Source organism: Balearica regulorum, chromosome 5, assembly GCF_011004875.1.
Source record: "Balearica regulorum gibbericeps isolate bBalReg1 chromosome 5, bBalReg1.pri, whole genome shotgun sequence".
Lineage (NCBI taxonomy): Eukaryota > Metazoa > Chordata > Aves > Gruiformes > Gruidae > Balearica > Balearica regulorum.
In genome coordinates this window covers 17,748,341-17,769,809 of record NC_046188.1, presented here as the reverse complement: position 1 = coordinate 17,769,809, position 21,469 = coordinate 17,748,341, and the positions used below count along the sequence as shown (strand labels likewise).

Below are 21,469 nucleotides of genomic sequence, written 5' to 3'. Positions count from 1 at the left end.
ATCCATCTTGGGCAGCGGATGACTGCCGAACTGGCATCTCCCTCCTCTTCAGTCAGTTCGCGTGGCCACGACTCCCCGCTGACAGCCCGCGGGGCCATCCCTCGCTGCTGTTTAGAGACAGGAAAGAGCGAGGTGTGTGACCCAGCTGGCCCCTATTAAAGATAATGTTATCGCAGCTCCAATTGTTCCTGTCTACATCTGCTGGTGGGAGGAAATAATCGACTTGTCAGCGCTGGAACAGGGGATGTTGGAGAACTATGAATCAGAAAGCCGCTTGTGTCAGGAAACTTCGGCCATACGTTGCATTAGTAAAGAAATTTTTTCCATAGCTGTGCTAATAAACAGCAATTTATCATTATTTCTCTCTACTTCTTCCTATTCGCATGGAAGCAAGAGGCAGGGTGTGTGGGAGGTGGTGTGAGGAAAGGAAGAGACCTACATGCAAAACCAGAGGTGCCTTGTACACAACTGCAGCTATGCACAGTGTCTAATGTGTACAAGATCTACGTTGCAGTGAAATATAACTGCTAGCAAACAGGAAGCGCTGCAGGATCTACATGTATGTCCTGAAGTGTTGAACTCTAAGCCAAATCCTCAAACACACAGACTGAAAAACAATGAAGGCATCCTCCATATCTGCTTCCTACTGACCCACTGTGGGGCCAGTTTGGCCATGGTTGCAGGTGCTGGGAGTGCCCTGCTACATCGCAGCAGCATTTCAGAGGAAAAATACTAGGATTGTAACTGATCAAGTTGCGATGTTTTAACTAAACCACAATAAACTATGCTCCAAGGCATCATGCTCACCTTGACAAGGCTTGTCTTCTGTCCCATTACTACCAGCATTACCTTTATTAGTTCTAGCGCATTGGCTTCCTTTAAGCTGCAGTGCCTGCATTCATAGGTCTGTGCTCTCACATCTGGAAGTTCACCATCCAGGAGGTCATTTAAGCCCTTCCAAGTTATTTCCTCCACCATGAATTTTTATCATTAGCCCATTTTACTTGGTGTTTGAATACTGGATCAGGACATCAGAGAGATGCTTATGAAGCTACAGCAGCTGTAAGCCTTACAAGAACAGACATGACACCCAGAATCTTTGATTAGGTCTCAACTCTTTGAGATTTTCAAGGCTCTGGACCATCAGCCAAACTCAAGGATCCTGTAGGTTTTTACAGTGGTGTGTTTAGCATTCCTTGTTTACTCCACTTTTGCAAATAGCCAGGAGCAGAGTCTGTTAGTACTTCTCAACTGCATGGCAATAGTGTAAGCTAACTCATTCTCCTGTGGTTGATTAGAAGTGCAAAAACATCTCTCAACACCGGTTACTTGCTAACTGTAATATTCAAGTGGTCTACACGACATCCTGTTTCACTTATGGACAACTTTATTGTTTTCTCCTATGAGAAACACTCCATGGGGCTAAATGACTCTGAAGTGCAACTTTTTGCAGTGGAAGTTCTCAAAGAGAGGGAGAGAACCCTATCCTGCGGTCCCCACGCTCTGACCAGCTCTCCAAGGACACTGAAGGTTTTGGAGCTGCTTCCCTGTGACAAAGCTTCACACCATTAAGCACAGCTATCAAATAATCCTTCTTCGGCAAGACAGTGGGAACCAATCTCTGAAAAAGCAGGCCATTTGGGACAGTGACTGGTTGGACTGGGTTTGGCAGGGATAGAGTTAATTTTCTTCACAGCAGCCTGTATGACGCCATGCTTTAATCTGGTGACAATCCCAGTGTTGATAAAACACCCATGTTATAGTTATTGCTGATCAGCACTCACGCAGTGCCCAGGCCCGATCTGCCTCTGAGGCTGCCCTGCAGCCTGTGGCTGGGGTGGGCGACAGGCTGCAAGGGGACACGGCTGGCACGGCTGAGCCCACCTGAGCAAGAGACCAGCTGGGGGCTTAGCTGCTGGCTGGGGTCAGCCCACAGGACTGGTCTACAGACTATCTTCCAAATTTGAGCTCAAGCTGCTGCTAAACACAGATTTAAAATTACACTATAGGGTTAAAACTAGAAGTGAAAATATTTTGAAACATCTGGCTGGTATATGCCAGGTATTTCTGTTGTTTGGGTAAACGTCAAAGCTTTCTTTGGAAGTCCCCTTTCCATCTCTACACAACCATACACAGACATTCTTCTAACATGGAAAGACATGGAGACAGTAAACTTATAACTCCATTTAGCATATTTATGGCAATGTGACATCTTCAGTTGTGCAATTTAGAAGAAGAAAACTCATTTCAATATCGATGGATCTTGAGTTTTGGCATTCCATTTTTCCCTCTTCCATTTTTTTCTTCCAGTTATTTCAGCTGTTCAAAGCTTTTCACATCCTTCAAGGAATACTTAAAAATACACTGACCAAATACACCCTAACACTGGCACAGAAACAATTTCCCTAATTTATGGCTAATAAGATGGCCTAGAGAAATTCCCAATTTCCTAAGAAAATGAGTGGACTATCTGCTAATCACACCCTTAGCTAGGCCACGTCATTACTTATGGCTAAGGCTGCTAAATGAGGCCTGGCTAGAGAAGATAGGAGTGCGCTTGCCTTGAGTGAGAGCCGCTTGTGCAAACCCCTTGCCCATGTGGTTCGTGTCACTGCTCTGGTAGCACAGGCTCTTCAAGGAAGGGGGTTACACAAGTGTGTGTGCGCGGGATAACCAACCTGCAGCAGCGAGCGGAACAGTCCTGTGAAGTCAGCTGCTATTCAGAGCAGCGACAGAGGGACCACGGCTGAAGCTTTGTTTGCATCGTCAAAGGAAGTGAGCGTTGCAGACATGGGTTAAGCGTGGATAGAAAAAAGAGAGAAGTCATTTGATTTTGATGAGGGTGTGTTTGCTCTGAAACAAATATTGGAAGGCGTATATAAAAGTCTGGCTGAGTTGCTTATTCACACTCTCCTAAGTGAAATTCAAGTGCAACAATTTGCTCAAAATTGGTAAAATTCCTCTTCTGAACCAGACAGTTTAACTAAAGACGAAAATAATCTCAGAAATGTATATGGAAGCCTAGACATTCTCCTCACATTAATAATAAAACCTCAAACATAAGGAAGGAAAAATAGCCCAAAGGATATTATTCTCCGGTTACTAAAGAGCCCATCAGACCAGGCTGTCTCTCTTTAATAAGTCCAGGTCTCTCAACAAAAAAATCAATAGGGGGGAAAGGGGAGATGGAGAAGGAAGGGCTCAAAATAAACCAGTGTTATTCAAACACTGCTAGATCCTAAATAAAACACAACAATACCGACCAAGCGGAGACACAGAAGACCTGGCATGGCTCCAGAACACAATAACCATTTGTCTTCTTTGCCAGAGGCAAGCAGCAGCTGGGGATGCCACTCGGGGGGATAAAATAGCACCACGCTACAGCTGGAGGATTACTCCCAGGACCAATGCAATACATAAGAATAAAAGATGACAAGTTAGATGAATGCCCTTTGAGAACCTTTTTGGAAACGACTAAGTTTTCTTTAGGAGAAGCAGGAAAATGAAGGATGAAAAAAAAAAAAAAAGCCAACATAGTTTTGCCAAATTCACTTGAGAGTGAAAATGAATTGACATGCAAAAGGTTTCATCTGAATCAGCCTGCAATACTGCATGGAAACCCTGAAGGGCAGATCTCAAAACAAAGCAGATGCCCAAATGATATTTTGTGAAAAGAGTATTTTCCTGAGAGTGCATGTGAACCCTTTGAAACACTCCCCAGAGTTTGCAGGATGATTATACACACTGCAATGGGAACCTCTGAGTGGCAGAAAATGTCTCAAGCATTTCATAACATAGCAGGGGAAAGAAGTGGAAAGCCAGCAAGTGGTTGGTTGGTATTTATTTATTTATTAAGGTTGGTATTTATTTATTTATTTATTAATACTTGCTTTAAAATTAATGTTGTAATACTACCTGTAAGCCTGCTCCACAGCAAAATCAACCTTTTGGGGAAAGGCATAAGACTGGAATCAAAATACAAAATTCTTCACAATGCTACATGCTCTGTAACATAATAAACATCGTTGCATTTCCTACTGGAGTTCACTCACCATGTGGCTGCTTCAATAAGAGTACACTGAGTGAAAGCAGAAGTGTAGGTGCCTCAGAAATATACCCTTGTGGTAACAGAATCAAACATGCAAAAAGGACCAGATCAGCAATACATGAAGCTTTCATACTGCGGGGTGTAGGAGCTAAAGTGGGAGAGAATTCTCAAGTACAAACGGGAGGGAAGGGAGAAAAAGGAGAACAAACTTCTATTGCATGACATCAAGGTTTACATAAAGTAAATTATATCCCTTTCTAAAATACCATTCAGTCAATATATGATAACCCTGCTAATGACATGGAATGGAAACAATTTCTTTTCCACACCTTTCAAGGCTGCCAGGAAAAAGAGCACAACGCTGGAAGGAACATGGTGACCAGCAACAAAAAACAAGCAAAAGGGCTTTACTTCCACCAAGAAAGCTAAACATAGCCGAGAGATCCAAGGCAACATAAGGATTCAGGTTGCCAAGTCACAGCTAAATTCATTCAGGTACCTAAATCTCCTAAGCCATTAGTTTGAAACTCTTAGGTTACAACCAGGCAAACAAGTTACCATAAGTTAAAGTCTGTGGATTTACAGCTTATCAACAATGCTGAAGGCAGGTAGCTTGTGGAGCAACCCTACTTTCACCCAGGGTGAAGGGTGGTATGGTAAGAGAGTATCAGCATCTGAAAGGTTCTTTTCCCTAGAAGAAAGAGAATGCTTAAGACAAGCAGCATACAAAATGGGTTAACTAGGACTGATGGGATGAGAAGAAGAAAGGAAACGTATGGGTTGATTAGCAGGAAGACTTCCTGGCAGACAAACATGTTAGACCATGGAGCAATCTCCTACAGGAACTGGTGAGAGCCCGATCGGTTGGAGCTTTCTGAAAAAATTTACACCAAACAATAGCAAAACATAGGAAAGAATCCTGCACTTCAGGGAAACAGAGCGTAGGTATTTCCGCATCTATAGAGCCCCAGTCCCCAATTCAACCAACCAGAAAAGCTTTATGCAGATCTTTTTATAACTAGGTCCTTTCTTTGCCACAGCAGCTTTGCTCTCACTTGACACCAGCCACGGTGCGGGGGAATCGGGCCTGTCTCTGTAAGGCAGCACCAGTTCTGTGATTGCAGACTGCCCAGCTCCGATCTCGGCACTGCCTCCTGTCAGCTCTGCACTGTGCCAGTCTGCAGGACGTGAAACTTACACCAAGAAAAATTACCTCCTGCATTTGAAAAAGACTGACTTAATCCACTCTGTAGAGATTGCAGACATTTGCCATGTCCTTAACTGAGGCAGGCTTGCAGGGTTAGTGTTCTAGGCTATTAATATATTGCTTACTACTGACATGTGTCACTCAAGCTTTAACTAGAGCTTTCCAAATAAATCTGCTCTTAAGTTTAACTAGCCCTTACACAGCTTAGCTCTGTGGCATTCACAATACAGTTGACAGCAGTACATCAAAATACACTAATAATATAAAACCACCTATTGTAGTTAAGAGTTCAGCCCGTTAACTTTCCTGTAGCAATACAGGGCTGAGTAACCTCTGGTTTATTAGCTGTGACCTATAGCTATTTACAAAGGGACATACCCATGGAAATGTATTTTGGTAAGTGCTATGTGCTCTAATGTACGCTGGGGTTACAGGCACTTACTTCTAGCAACTACCAACAGCCAGGATTTTTAAAAGTCCAGTTCATTTCACAAAAGGACGAGAGCCTCTCCCTTCACACAGAAACTTAAAGAAGTGACTGTTTTTAATATTTGGCAGGTTCATAGTCTCTACAGCATGTGCACTTTGACACCAAACAGGCTGCCAGTGCAGTTGGGAAACGCCCTATGAAAACATAACTGATTTTATTTACTGTCTGATAAGAGCTTTCAGAGGTACCCTTGGCTCACCAGCAGCTAGGCAGCAAAGACTATGTAACGTGCACTTCCACAGCATATCCCAAATCAGGTGTTTCAACACTGTGGGCATCTACATCTGATAAAGATGCTGTAAGAGACGAAGGTTTGTCATGAAAAGGATGCTCTGTCATATTTATTACTGCAATGAGTAACTGACAATAAGATTTCAAGGCTTGTCATCCTTTCTCACTGAAATCTTGTCATCCTTCTTTCCCTTCCTCCCTCTACACACCCTACAACCCAGGATGACCCCAGGAAGCACAAGCCACAGACAATTCATCTCCAGACAGCACTGGCAATGAGTACTATACTGTTGGCAGGCTCACCTTTGACTTTCCTAACAGTGGCAATTTCAATTTTAAATATTTTATTGCCTGTAGATATAAGCAAAGTGGAAGAGTAGCTGAAATATGCTAAGCACCATGAAATTTATCGAGATAATATGCAGCAGGAATTGTTTCTACGATTAAAACGAACAAGACATATGCACATGTACAAGATACCTCAATCTTTTATGTAGTTGATCCTATAATATACAAGAAAATAGGAGAACAGAATTGTCCAGAAAATTTCAAAAAGTTCCTTATGCTTATTTTTGGATTCACCTTATTCACATTTGCCACAGTTAGTGGTGCAGAACAATCCTGTAGCAAAAATTAACCAGTGTCTGTAGCACCCGCAACAGGGCGCAGCATGTGAGAAAACTCCCTAAGCAGCTACAATTGCAAGAGCACGTTCTTAAAATATACAGATTTTGCATGAAGTCTTACAGAGCTGATGTTGCAAAACTAACAAAACTCAAGAAAAGAATGGCGGAAAGCAGCAGCTGGAACCATCAAGGCTGGTATAATGGAAAACCAGGTGCCCTCCTGCAGAAAGGGCAGTGTGTGCAGGCACCGGCGGAGCTGAGGCACTGCAATCTGGTTTTATTTCCACCACAGCAGTGGGCTTTGAACAGCCACCTTAGTGTAATGAGGGGTGCTTGAAGGCATGTGGCTTCTCTCTCCGCTGCCTGGCACTTGGCAGGGCACAGATCACCGATGGTAGAGGCTGCACCTTCGGAATGAAGGAGACAATTGTCCAACAAGGATTTTTAAGACAAAAAAATTGTCAAATGACCATTAACCCCACACATCATTGCAGCTTTCCTCCCCAGTAGATCACTTTCCTCCCCTCCTCTTTTCGTAGCCCCTTCTAGTCACCTCTTTGTCCCATGGTCACCAACAGACCAATGCTTACGATGCAGGACATCTCTATCTTTATCAAAGCAACTGGGGGACAAACGGTGACATGGTGAATTAACTAGGGAAAACATGCTTTCATCGTGCAAAGGTGTGTGCCAAGCACAAGAGGGTAAATATAAAATTCAAACTATGCAATAGTTCTGTTGGGAAAAGAGTTTCAAATCCCTGATGAGGTTCAGACCAATACTGCTAATGGGCCAAATTAAGGCCCAGAAAAATTATCCAAAGCCTCCAGTGTGGGAATGAAAACAGGTATTTTAACTGCTTCGAACACCCACCACAAACTGGCTTAAAACATGTGTGGCTAGGCTTTTGTTTTGCTTCCTTTAACCAGCTGTTTCACTAGGGAACAACAAAATCTGCAGACCAGCCAGTCAGCCCGATCCTTCCAGAAACCTCCTGCATCACCCCACCATTTCCCAGCCATTCGTTTCTCCCATCGGCTTTTCCCTTCTGCTCCAGCAGGATGCAAGTCAGTGAAAGTGGCACCTCCGCTCCAAACCCTGCACTTGCAGGCTAAGAAGCTAAAGCTTATAAAAGACAACTTGCGAAATGCTTGACCTAATGTCCTCCCAGTTAATCTGAACCACGCTTATGGCAATAGGTTTGGGATCAATAGGCAAGTGTAGAAAAGGAGGTTACAGCACGTTTTGCCTCCTCTTCCTGGTAAAGCTTCCAAATTCTTACTCTCTACGAGACAAGTGGGAGCAGGAGACAGAAATACAGATGGAGCCTGTCAAGGAGAAAAAAAAAAAAATGGAGATTCACCCTGCAGCAGAGACTAAGAATATATACAGGAGAATTCAGCTGTCGTCTTCTCTGCCGAAAATAAATGTCTCAAGTAAGTGCTTCAACTAACTTTTAAGTATTAAAAATAGTTTATGAAAAACGGGTGCCTTTCAAGTCATCTCCTTCTAGGGAAAAAGTTCCCAGCAAGCATGATGAGAAATAACTAAGACCTAACAGCAATTAATTTCCAGTCCATCCAATAAATTGCATTTTATCATTTTTATTTATATCTCACATTGACACAAGACAGCTAGACATAAGCTAACAACCTACTACACAAGGTGACAGCAGCAGAGTAACAATTTATCGGACTTGTTCTGGGCTCTTTGATTTGGTTGGATTTACTTTAGGAACCAACAGTGAGGGAATTATTTTTACCAGGGAATATAAAGTTTTTCCTCTTCATTCTGTGCCTGCAGGAGGGGTGACCTTTGTTTTCTTGGTAATAAAACTTTTATTTCCCAGTCTTTCTTTATGTTAGACATACCAAGCTCGTGACATTAATCTGCTATTTCAGAATTTTAAGTTGTCTAGGGTTTTGGAGAAAATGGGTGGTATCCTCAAAAACACGTCTGGGACTGCTCTGTCTACAATACGTGCTATTTTAAAACGCAATGGGAGACGTGGTTGCGGCACAGTCACACACTTGTGTTAGCCTCAACCTTCCCATGAAAATGAGCAAAGGAGGACATAGCAGCATCAACTTTGGTCCAGATTAGCAACGTAACTATGTATTTCATGCTCTTCAACAGATCAACCAGTCCTCGTGGAAAACATGCTACTGCTGCTACCCGTAATGGCTAATCCTGCAAACCCACCTTCCCCGCTGCACTGCAGGAGCACTCTCACAGCTCCTGCCCAGCCACCGCCTCTGACTGCAGGATGTACCAGACTACAGAAAAGGTTTTTAACCTGCACAGATCTTGACACTGTAAAGCTAGTCTTGTTTACATGACTGGCCCAGCCCCCTCTGGCAAAACCAAACTAAGCAACAACCCACATCAGCCATGGATAAGTTAAAATGTTAGACTTGACTATGCAATGAGAACAGCCTTCAGATGCTTCCTATTAATTTTCTAATGCCCTGGTGTAGACTCACCAAACATCCTGCTGAAACCCTGCTTGCAAAAAGGTGCTGAGGCAAGAAGTCTCTCTATAACACTGGAAAGAGCAAAGTCTCATCTCCTCACTCCTTCAAATAAGCGTATTAAAAGTGTGGCAATAAGCTGCCGGTGTTGGGTTTTTTTTTCTTTATAGGGGCAGAGGTTCTGCAAGTCACCACACTACTTGGCTTCTATATTTATGTCTGCTAAATTTGACCAGTTCCCACAGAACCAAAGTCCCTCACTGAATACTGAAAGTATCTCATCTTGTGCGGAAAACCTGTTAGTTAAAAAAAAAGTTTTAATCAAGAAACTTGCCTCCTTTCCCCCCCTGTAACTAGCAAGCATATGGAGTATGCATGTTCCTTTTGCATACAGTGGTATCTTGTTAACTGCAAAGAAAAAAGTGTTAGCACTGAAACATTACCAGAAATTTCTCGGTCTGTGAAGCTACTAGCAAATAAAAGGTTAAAAGCCTGTAATTTTAGCTTTCTCCTACTGCATTGCCAATACGTAGTAGATTTACAAATGTAGTATTTTTTCAATAGAGCCATGAGAAACACAAATACCAAAATCATGCTATTTGTAAAGTATAACTATGATAATCTCATTGAGACTGGAATTCTGCTGGTAACAAACAGGCTGTTGCAGATGGGATTTGTATATTTTGCTCTGAATTTAGAAAAGTCCCTCAAAAGTGGCCAAAATGTTCACAGAGGGAAGGACAGCAATGGATTAGCTTCAGTACAGGGACCCGACAGGCTCTGCCTTCCTGTGCCTCAAAACTAGAAGTCACCCATGCACCCAAATACAAGCAGTGTAACAGTAAAGATGATCAGAAAACCTGCCAGCATTTGATAATGGAATTCATTCAGAAAAATTTCTCAGCTAAGATTTTTTTTTGGGGGGGGGGCATAGAGGGGAGCAGGGGATAAGGATGGACATGGACACAGAATGACACCACACAGATGGAACAGGACTCTCACACATACAAAAAGTTTGTGCAGAGTGGGCTGCTGCATTCATATTTACACCCAGAGAAAACAGCTGGAGCAACTGGCATTTTCCCTGAACCTTAATAGCAGCTGCTCAGCACCTTTGAAAAGCAAGCTCATTACTCAGCAACCTACCCTCAGATTTCAGATACAAGAAAGATCACTGCAGTCATCTGACTTGTCCTATGGCCCAAGCCACAGAACGTCCCCTCACTGTGACCTCCATCACAACCGACAATCTGCCAAAACACTTGCCATTGTGATAATAATAAAATCATGGTTTTTAACATTTTCAACTAACTGTGAAGCTAATTTGATACCTAGTAGTATCTTTCGATGATTATTTCCTCTCGACTAGGTCACCTCATTTCCATTGCAATACTTGCAAATTTCATGTTCCAACTACTCTTTCTATGCCATTAAAAAAAAATTAAAAAATCACCTTTCAAAATCTGGTGAAACACATTAAATTTTGAGTGCTGGCAGCATTAGCTCTGCCACATTTTTCTTTCAGAACATTACAGCCAGTCTCAGGTTGCAATTCAGCAGCACTTCACACTGCGGGTGGTGGTGGGACACTTCTCCAAGTGTTGGAACATTCAGGCTTCCATCTTCAGCTAACAGCTAGCACCGTAGCTTACAACCCAGGATGTGCTACAGGTAATGTGAGGTGCAAAGCACTCTTCTGCCTGTCTTGGTGTGACAAACACAGCAGCGTAAGCTGGAACACAGCTAGCAAGGAGCAGAAAGGAGACAAGCAGTTTAGAGGGGAACGTCCTAATAGTTCATCATGCTGCAGGAGGCTTCCCATCATCTGTGCTCTCTGTACATAAACAGTCATTCAAATACTATATTCGCATGCATTAACAGATTTTGGGTAGGTCTGCGGTCACATGCAGGCAGCAACATGCACGATCTGCCTCCCCTTGAACAGACAGAGCAGTGTAATCTGGCTCTGACAGGGATGCTGCCTGGCTTCACTGAAGTGGCACAGGGCTCAGGAGGCTAGTAAGTCCCACAGAGAGACAAAGCCAGTCCTCTGCCACGCTAGCACAATTTTGCAACCTCAAAATGAAGAGCTGGCTTGCCTCCAGCCAACTTCAAGTACAAGCACAGGACAGGCCCCAAAGACACGTCCTTCAGTACAGCCTGTTCTGAACACCACAGCCCAGGCATTTGTGAAGGAGAACAAAGGAGGATATGGAGCCAGTGCGAAGAGTGGTTTGAAGTTTCAAATTTGCTCTTCTAAAGCTCCATCCCTCAGGCTTAACCTGCTTATGCTAACTGCAGAAACATTTGGATCAAAAGAAGTCCCATACACAAAGCTTAAACAAATGAGCCAGTAAAACTCTATAAAATAAGGGACAAAATACAAACCAGTGAGCAGCAAGCTGTATGTATCCTTGACGTAAATACGTGCTTTCAGCATGGAGATTAAGTGGCTTGAACTTTTTGGTAGACATGCCATTGCTCTGTTTTGAGCACCTTAACCCAAAACTACAACACATAAAAAAGTATCATCTAATGTTTTTAGTGTTAGCCTTAATAAAATACATACACAAATACTATTTTAATGGTCTTTAGTTTTAGAATTAGCTTGTACAGAGTTTATTCTTTTACTCATTTATTCTTAGTCAAATGCACAGCTTTTGAAATAGGTGAAATGACAAACACATGAGGCAATGGATATTAAAGTAGACAGGTGTCCGTTGTTCCGCACAGAAATCAGACAGGAGAGAAAAGCCTGCTATATAGCTCCCAAAAGCAGACTGAAATGACAGGAAACACTGTATGTGCTTTTAAATGCAAACAAGTGCAATGTGGGCGGTCAGATGAAAGTTCTAGCCTCAACTAACGGCTTCTCGTTCCCATCAAATGTAGGTTCTTCAAATCCCCAACTGCTGCAACCATCTGCAGAAAGGACAGCACAACCTTAGATAATCTCTTTATGCCATGCGCAGAACAAGACAACCAAGACAGGTTTGGTATGACCTACCCCGTCAAGTTAAACAAACCGTGTGATAACGCTGCCCAAAACAGACTGCATGTGTAAAGGCATAACCGTGCCCCACCTCCTTATAGCTGGTTTATCTATCTCAGATAAACCCACGACCGTGACAACACCGTGAAGTATGATTTTCAACATTTGTAGTGTTATGAATGAAGTAAGAGTGCAGCATGACAACCTTCAAGTCAGTGCAGTATGCTACACTGAAAGATCTCAGCCCCTCAGTGTTAAAATGTATTATAGACACAGTTTTGGTTTTGCAAACAGAGAGAGAGATAATTCAGCAGACTGCTCTCTTGCTGAACTGTTCCAACTTAGAGGTTTGTTGTATGACAGGGTAAGTTTCAACTGAGGTTGAAAGACTTGAGGTCTTTCACTAAGTCAGGCTCCCTGTTTTAGTTGAAAATATCACTGCTTATGCTCAGCACTGTATCTTTGTACCTTCCTTACTACGAGAGTGTATTTTACATGGGATAGTTTCCAAGGAAAATAATAGCATTCCCTGTTTTCTCCTCCTTGAAGACACTGGATTCTAAGGTCAGGGGACTAAGAATGTGAAATGACTGCAGGAATACCAGCAGCAGCAAACTGAATTCCACCAAAATCTCACATCTTCCATTAAAACTAAGATTCATACCCAAACTCTTTTAAAAGTCAGGTAACGCTACACCTAAATGCAAATACTGCAGTTGGTTTTCTTCTTGAAAAGCTCAAGAAATGGTAGAATTTCTTCAGCCCACATCCCAGAATCAGAAAAAATAGTTAAAAAAAATAAATAAAGCATTGTCTTTTAACACTCAACATCACCCCCACCTGTTATGCGTCCCTTGAACCAATAAGATCCACAAACTCAATGTCAGCTGTGTTCCTGTCAACTTACTGTTGCCTGCCAAATGCAGATGTGGGGCATTTCCCGTATATTTACTGTCCATATCTCAGACCCTGAGGACAATTTTTAAAAAAGAAAATGTTTCTGATTGCATTCAGCTTTCACCTCCAGTGCAAGCTAAGTCATTTAAGTCAATCAAGTTATTAGTATCAATATACAATAATAAATGGCCTGAAATATACAGACATTCAGACTTGAACTTACAATCCCTCTCAATCTCAAAAAACCCCCAACCCCAAACAAGATAAAACCCCAGCACTCTCAGGAAAAGAAATGTTGATTATTAGAAACAGCAGAATCTTACAGCATTAGCACAGAGCTGTAAAGTTGGAATCAGTCTAGATCCTAGACCCCTCCAGGGAACTTTTATTCCTTAGCTATTATTTGGTGAAGGACTAATTTAAGAAGATTTAACAATTAAAGTGTGAGTTGCTTTAATATCAAATAGTTGCTTCTATCTTAAATACTCAGGAGATGCTCCATTACCACAGCTGCAGACATCCCATGAACACCTCAGAAGCATCATTAGATCAGGATGACAAACACGTAAATAAAGACTGAAAAGCAAAGAATTTTACAAACAGTGCCCCACAGAAACATGCAACTCTTCAGTGAGTGAGCTGCTTTGTTTTGCTTTAAATTTCTATTTACTTGCTGTTCCTGGGTGTTTCCCCATTGTTTTATGGTTCATGGTACTAGTGTGAGCATGTCATAGACAACCTCACTGTGCCACAGGCTGTTGCTAAGTGATCCTCTGCAAACACACAAAGTTCTTGAGACAAAAATCATAAACAATGCTGATAGATTCAATAAATAAAGTTGTAGCACATCAATCTTAAGAAAATTTATACGAAACTAAAATTCCCAATCACCAGCAACTATGCTTGGTACTCCTGTCTACTGAAGATGAAGTAAACTCTGTTAGCTCTTCTTTTAAACATTAACTTGATGGTATTACTGCACCAAAACTTGGCTACAGACATACATATCTGGGCAGAAACAAAGATGACCTACAAGACAGAATTTCCATGAACAGTTTATTTTGCATGCATGATTATGCAGCATTTACATTGCAGTTCCTTACACAGAGAAAGAGAGCACAGTACTACTTGCAAATCACTTATGCTATAAGCAGAGTTAAGCTATACCCACTCCAAGAGAGTCTCCGACAATAGTTATAAAAAAACAATCCTCAAAAACTGGGAATACTCAGCACTAAGGAAAAGGCAAAAGCAGTCAGATTTGTTGATTTGAAAAGGACACATCAAAAGAGTCACAGAGCTACAAAAATACACAACAGACCCCTTTCTGGCTGATAAGAAAGCACAGGACACCCCACAATAACCTCAGCTGATGTGAGACTACCACAACTCCTGGGTCATGACCACGGCTTAGCAGCTGCATGAGAACAGCTTTCAAGTCCCAGGTGGCTCAAGGGCGGTGGGCTGGCTACACTTGCCTTCTAGAAGCACCTTTGGTTTGAGCTCAGTCCCGCCAAACTGAGCAAACTGCTCTCCCATTGCAATGCTGCAAGCATGGTGCTTCCAACTGGTTCCTGGGGGTTTCGCTGGGGTAACCTCTGGGTAAGGCACTCCCTCCTCCATCACTGTCTGGAGAAGTCCTCCTTGCACACAAGAGTGTACATTGGTTGGCAGAGCTGGGACTTAATAACCAAAGCCAGGAGTGTGATGAAAGCATACCTGCTGAAAACATCGTTTAAACCTTCTTGGTGTCTAAGTCAGCACTTCACCATTTAAGAAAAAAAGAACTCAACAATGCAGAAGTTGAAGGGACAGCTAGGAAAATGCATTTCCACTTGCTCTCTAACTTTCCACAACGCAAACTAACCATCAAGGGTGTGTTGCTATCCGCTTTCCTTCCTCATGCTATACTGAAGTCAGACCTACTCAATACCAATACAGAAGTAAATACAAGCCACTGAGCTGCTGTACAAAGGGCTGACCATCCTAAATTAGTAAAAAGACATTATACCAACCGACCCTTAAAAGGCACTGCAAGGCCTGGACTGTACTGGACAGAATGAACACGCTCTGTCCCTAACAACTGCATACAAACCACAGACGTGCCGTACCAGCTCAGGCACAGGACTATCACATCTGTGCAGCACACGGTACTCACAAAGCCAACACAGCTTTTGCGTGCATCCTGTCCTACAGGCTCAGTTGAAAAGATCCAGATTTTAGGAAGCACAGAAAGAATTAGAGATGCACCGATTTAATCATACGAGCAGGCTGAAGAAGCTAAGAAGAGAATCAGCAGGCAGTAACAACTAAGACAAGCAATCACAGCATTTATCAAAAGAAAGAAAAGAACTCGAGCATTCAACACACCTGTTAGGCAACACTCAGAACTGGGGTGTAGTTTCCTCACCCAGTAGGAACCGAAAACATAGCTGGAACAGCACACTTAGGTTACTGGCAGGAAAAGGGTCCTCTGGCCAATGCAGAGCCATCACTGTTAGAAGCCCTCTGCGCTTTTTGGCTCAGTGGTCAAAAAACAAATCAGGAGCAGGGATAGGTGGGAGGATCTGTCACCAGCAGGGAGCAAATGCTATCTCTAGCTCCTTTTTAGTCACTTAGTTCACTGATAACCAGCCATTAGGGCCTTGAATGGTATGCAAGTCATCACAGGGGGCTCATGAACGTCTAATCTGCTTTGATTCCGTTTCAAACTGCTTTGTACTTAAAGTTACAAAGAAAAAGTTCTGTTTCACCCTTTAGAGCTGCCATTAAGGATGTTATCATGAAGGAAAGGGTATTACAAGATAAGCTCATCTAGGTTACAGGAAAGAACATTTTCCAAGCTAGCCTAAAATACAAATGATCTCTCTGCAATCAACATAAATTCTCTATAGACTGCAGTTAGCGTGTCCTTTAATCTTTGCCATCAGTAAGTCAATGAACAATTTTAACACAGTAACTCTATGCTGCTGAGATTACAGGACAACAGAGTTGTGCAATGAAGCTTCTTGTACAAAAAACATTTTCAGATGCACTTAGACCTTTGAGTAAAGGAAACTCTTGGCTCCAATCAACAATTTACTACAAAAACAAAGCTAAAAAGCTTTCCTCTGTTTGCAAAGTCGGCCAAAATTTCCTCTGCAACAGTTGTTTCCCTTACATTTCAGTCTCTTACAGTATTAGCTCAGTCCCAATGGCATCTTTTCCATTCTGTCTTCAGATGATTCTGTCAAAACACTGTAAATAACTTGTTTGCACTTTGGCAAGGTACCAGGAAGAACTACTTTTTTTTTTTTTTTTTTTTTTAAAAAAGGATCTTCACTAACTACTGAATATGCACCTGATAACAAACCCTCAAATAAGGACACAATGGACATGTAAGTTAACATGTATAGCAACTTTAAATTAGATACAAAACCCCTTTTATTCAGGGAAGCATGCCAGTTGGAAAATTAAATGAGGCAACTATAATTTACTGAAGCAACCTCAGGTTGAAAAATTATTAGTAAACCCAAGTAAGACACTGAACTACCCTGGATTCTAAAATAACAGCCAAAGAATAGTACAAGGTAAGTACATTGCTTAACAATGACAGAGGCAGTCTATATTTTCTATATAGGTGGTTTCTGCTCTCCCACTCATAACCTCTGTTTTGCTGTTTTTCTACGACAAAGGAGCAACACCCACAGTTTGATTTAGTTTTTTTATCATGACTGAAATGTCTGGTATCTTAATGACTGATTAATTGACAGCACTGCCTTAGGATCCTACAGGTCAACAAGGAAACTTTAAGCGAAACTGCAGAGGACAAGTTCTCTTGACGTGCTTTTATTCATCTGTAATATGAGCAACAATTAATTCTTTTGATTCCTTTACAAAAATAACCTCAACATAAGAAGAGAACAATTAAAATAAAATGTAATATGGCATCACAGTTTAGTAATGAATCTATGCTATATATGGAAGGCAGGCTTGGGTTTCCTTTGGTTTTAATGCACAGCTGAGTCACAGAGAGCACACCTGGATACGGAGCCTCTGAGGAACAAAACTATGGATGGGTGAGCAGGAGGGGAACAGCTGAGCACAGGCTTTACTATCATGGATGAAACTGCCCTGCAGCGCTGCATGGACAAAGCTCAGCAGCTTTTGTGGTTCCTCTGGCTTTGGGATTTATAAAGATGCATTACTATGTCAGTAGCACGCTGGCTTTACATATACTAACAGTATCACCCCCAGTATAAATCTGAAGCAACAGAGATATATTCACACAAACCTTCCAGAGGAGGCTTGTCTCTAGGCTCCCCCGCAGTCTACAGGAAGAAAGTTAACTCCTGCCCTCAGCCACCTTCTCTTTCAAAAGAGCTTTCCAAAAGGAGGGACTCTATTTCCACCACTTGCTAAGCGACTGCTTAGGGCACATCATACCCTTAGGTATCCAATGACTATTCTGATTCATTTATTAACTGCAGTTGGCCCACCCTTGCTCCTGGCATAGCCACTGGAGAACCACACTAATCTCATCTAGGATGTTGCAGCAGCAGTCTCCTTTTTGACAAATCATGTGAGGGATGAAAAAAAATAAAGTTAACATATCACAGCTCTCACATTTTCCATAAATATGACCTTATGTTAAAGAAGCACATTTTGGATAACCCACTTCTACCTCACTTTGGAGAAAGTATGCTTGTAATCAACTAAACTTCTCCTGGCTCTCTCCTTTCTTCCTCAGACTGAAATCCAACATTTAACAATTCCCACCCTAAACTATTAATTGCGCTGCTTTGGTACCAGTGCAAAATTACCTTTAGCAGTGAATATTCTCAAAAACTAGACAAAGACAGTTATTGAAAATAAACTGTCAAAAAGTCCTCGAGGGTTTTCCATCGATATGCTAGGTCAATATGACAGGTAGACAGGTATTGCAAAATAACAACTAAAGGCATAGAAAACATCTACAGCACGTGCAGAAACCCTTTCTGTCTGATCTGCCTACCTTTAGACATACAGCAAGAAGAGGTCTACACTATTGCCAAAAAAAAAAGAAAAATAGATGTATTCCTTTCACCAGAAATGCAGAGTTAAAGTGAATGATAAATATTCCTTCCAGCAAAAGGCATCATTCTTAAAACGCAGTACCCCTTGGAGAAGAAAAAAAAAAAAAATGTATGTGTGTGTAAGTTCAGCTGTTCTGATTAAGTTGAAGCCATTCTTTCTTCTGCTGTAACTCCATGAAGGCAATCAGGTTCAGGACAACATTTCCAGGTTTCGCTGTGTTTGAATGCGCCCTGTTTTATATAGGGGCAGCTGAAGTACATGTGCTAACAGTTTCTCTAACTTAAGGCTAAAGACCAAATACAGGAAATTCTATGAAACTTTAAGGCCCAATGTCTTTAAGCACCAGGTTTTACTGGAACTCCATTCAATCTTGTGACATGAACACGTTTATCTCATTTAATTGTGAAGTGCCAGAAGAGCAAACAAGCATGCAGTGATCTGCAGAGACAAATATATCAGGTCACAGTTCAGATCAAAGGAGTAGGTAACCTGCAGAAGCTGGGGAAAGAAAGAGTCAACATCATCTACTAAAAAAGACTTTCCCAAACTTCACCGATCTTCTGCAGAGTCCTCTGGAAGTTCACACCTACCAGCATCCTCACTGAGGAAGGCAGGCATACAAATAGTCTCCTTCATTGTTCTGATTATATTCTCTCTATAAAGCTTTGGTTTGAAGCAAGCAAGTCTGAGTTATGGTGGATACCACTCATTGCTCCCAAAGGAACATTGTTGTCCCTGTGGAATGAAACCCCAGGACTGAAGACAAGGTTACAACTGCTGTCACAGGAATGAGCTTGCAGCTCTGCTTGAGCAGGAGAATTCCATGATTTCACCCCCAAAAGAGACAAAAGATGGGGCATTCAGCTGGGAGAGGACACCTCAGTACTAGGGTCAGAGGTACAGTCACCCTTGGCACTGTATCAAATTAAGTCCTCATCCTTCCTACTCCAAGAAAAAAAACTTCAGAAGAAAAGGTCAAAAGAGCTGTGTGCATATTTGTACTTCAACACAGACTTTGCAGTTTCAGCAAACTGCAAATGAGACAGGTTGGTTTTAAAATAAGGCATTTCCCGAGCTTCCTGTCTCCAAACACACTCCATCTGCCCTGCTTTGATATCGTATCACAACACCTGCATTCAGTGAGACAAATAATCCTATTTTTTAATGCAGCCCAAAATTAAAGCGTGGTCTTTGTTGGCCCATAGGTACCACTGCAGTAATCACAATTAATAAAAGCAATGTCTAATTGCCATTTTGTGCAAAGAGCGGGACTGTATACTGCAAAATATTCCTAGTCAAAAGGAGGCAAATGCAGAGTTTTATTCCCCAGCATTTCTGTCAGGGTCTTGTTTGTATCCATACTACTTCCTGAGGAGGGATTTACAAAGCTTTGCAGTTTACAGAAGTATCTGGGAAGACACTTACACACTGATGGCTGAGATAATATTATATGCAGCAATCTTCAGAAATTACCAGCCCCCATTAATAGTCCCATTTTCCTTTACACAGTCATCCTACTCTACATCTCCACCATTCGGGCACCTCAAAGCAATTTAAATGGCATTCCACTACAAGGGGTATTACCTTCATTAGGAACAGAGGCAGAGTTTGTAAGGGAGTGCCCAAAGTGCCTGCAGTAAGTGACAAAGCGAGGCACTCTGCAATCTCAGTCCTGTTATAGTCACCAAAATCTTTGGCAGAGGCCCCACAGGGAGTGGATTTCCGCCCAGGACATCCCAACTCCCAGCCTTTAGCACTGTTAGGAATCACTGCCTCATCACTACACGCCAGGGAGTCCAGGAGAAGACAAAGGGGCTGGGCAGAGCTGACTCCATGGGCCAAAGCAGTACAAGCTCAAACCTGACAGCCATTCATTACACATCAGTTACAGATTTCTAAATCTTAGTAGTGTTTTGACTCACCCAGGTGACTTCTGCGAGTGACTGCGGAACCCACACCTCTCCTAGGTCACTGGGATTCGCAGTCAAGAGAAAGCAGTCAAACCAGTCAGTAAGAGACTCTGAGCCACAAAAATTTCTTCGTGCTTCTCTCATTCACTCACCAAGAGTGAAAATAAATCAGACCTAAATGCATTTTGATTTGTTTGGCTTACTCTGCCTAATTTTTAAGAATAAATGCTTATTTATTTAATCCGCTTAATCCACATGGTGGAAATGTTCTGTAGTTTTCCCTTCCTTCCCTGCCCCAACAGATGTGTATTTATTCTTCTTCCCCACTGGACCAGAAAGGGCCACGCTGTACCTAACTGACCAGTCTGCTGATGCAATCTGTAGCAGCACGCCAAAAACATCTTTCCCTGCACAGGAACCTGTGCTTCATTCCTGCTGGGCAATGCTGCTTCTTAGGTACCAAGAAGGTCTCACATAGAGGGATCTCTATGGGATTTGTTCTTCCACGGTCTTGCTATTTCTGGGATTGAAGCTGATATTATTACAGGTTTTTTGGAAGACCTCACTTTATGTGCTTAGCACACTCTGTGTAGCACCAAAGCTAAGAAATATCAGGATCTTCCCAAGTTTTTAACCAGCAACTCCCCACCTTCAAGCATGTGCAAAGTGCCTAACACAATGCAGTCTGGGGAGTGCTTCTGCAGCATCATTTCCAAAAAATGCATTCAAGGCAAAGCTGACTGCCATCCCCAGGAGAACATGCACTTTACTGAGGGACTGGCATGCATGTGAAAATAAACTTTCTTCTCCCGGTACTAGAGAGCCAAGTCTCTAACATCTCAACAACCCTGCTTGCTTTGGAAGCTTTCCAGTCACATCTTTCTGTATATGCTATCAAATATATATTTTATAAGCTGCTTTTCTCCGTTAGAACACTGTTGCTCCAAACTTATTCCATTAATACTTCATGTGAAAATAAACCTCTCCACATTTCAAGAAAACAACAGTTCCCTGGCAACAATTAGTGGAAACTGCTGTCATTGGTATTTTACTTTGATTGAAGAATTAAAAAAGGGGGGAGGGGGCCCTCAATTCTCCTTCACAAGCTTCAGTAAAACCCATGGCTCAAAGGACAGTTTTCTTCTCCACAGTAAAAGATTTCGAATATCTCAATTCCCAGAGAGTTGGGGGGGGAAAAGGAAAGACAAACCAGCAGCCGAGACCATTGTAGCTACTACAATCAGCTGTTCCACATTGAAAAACATGTTGTCCTTCATATCCCACTGCTATTAAAAAATGTGCAGCTTGAAATACAATGACTAATCCCACTTTTATAGCCAACTGACTAGAACATCTTTCTAAGATAAAAGAGAGCATTAGTGTTTATTTGAACCAAAAATACCCACCAAAAATAGGAAATCTTCACTATTTTAAAATTAAAAAATGCAAGCGAGAGCTCTAGGAAAGTTTGAGCATGGAAGTGCTTGAAACGGCTTTGAAGTTGCGAGAAATACGAAGGCTCCAAAGTTTGTCACACAAAGA

General features: G+C 42.1%; 2 protein-coding genes across 7 annotated transcripts in view; one reads left to right on the top strand and one right to left on the bottom strand.

Moving 5' to 3' along the window:
* The window catches only part of SLC24A4 (solute carrier family 24 member 4), a 410,963-nt gene extending 402,881 nt beyond the window's left edge, over positions 1-8,082 (top strand). The window contains exon 20 of the mRNA XM_075753658.1: positions 8,064-8,082. The gene's annotated coding sequence lies outside the window, so the exon portion shown is untranslated. The remainder of the gene's footprint in view (positions 1-8,063) is intronic.
* Positions 1-21,469, bottom strand: part of ITPK1 (inositol-tetrakisphosphate 1-kinase) — a 154,576-nt gene that overhangs the window by 93,050 nt on the left and 40,057 nt on the right. The window contains exon 1 of one of the 6 annotated variants that reach the window (XM_075753665.1): positions 19,940-20,086. The exons of the other annotated variants lie outside the window; for them this stretch is intronic. Within the exon in view, the coding sequence (XP_075609780.1) occupies positions 19,940-20,071 (132 nt within the window). The 5' untranslated portion in view covers positions 20,072-20,086. Of the gene's footprint in view, positions 1-19,939; positions 20,087-21,469 lie in introns of those variants that run through there. 6 annotated transcript variants of the gene reach the window in all.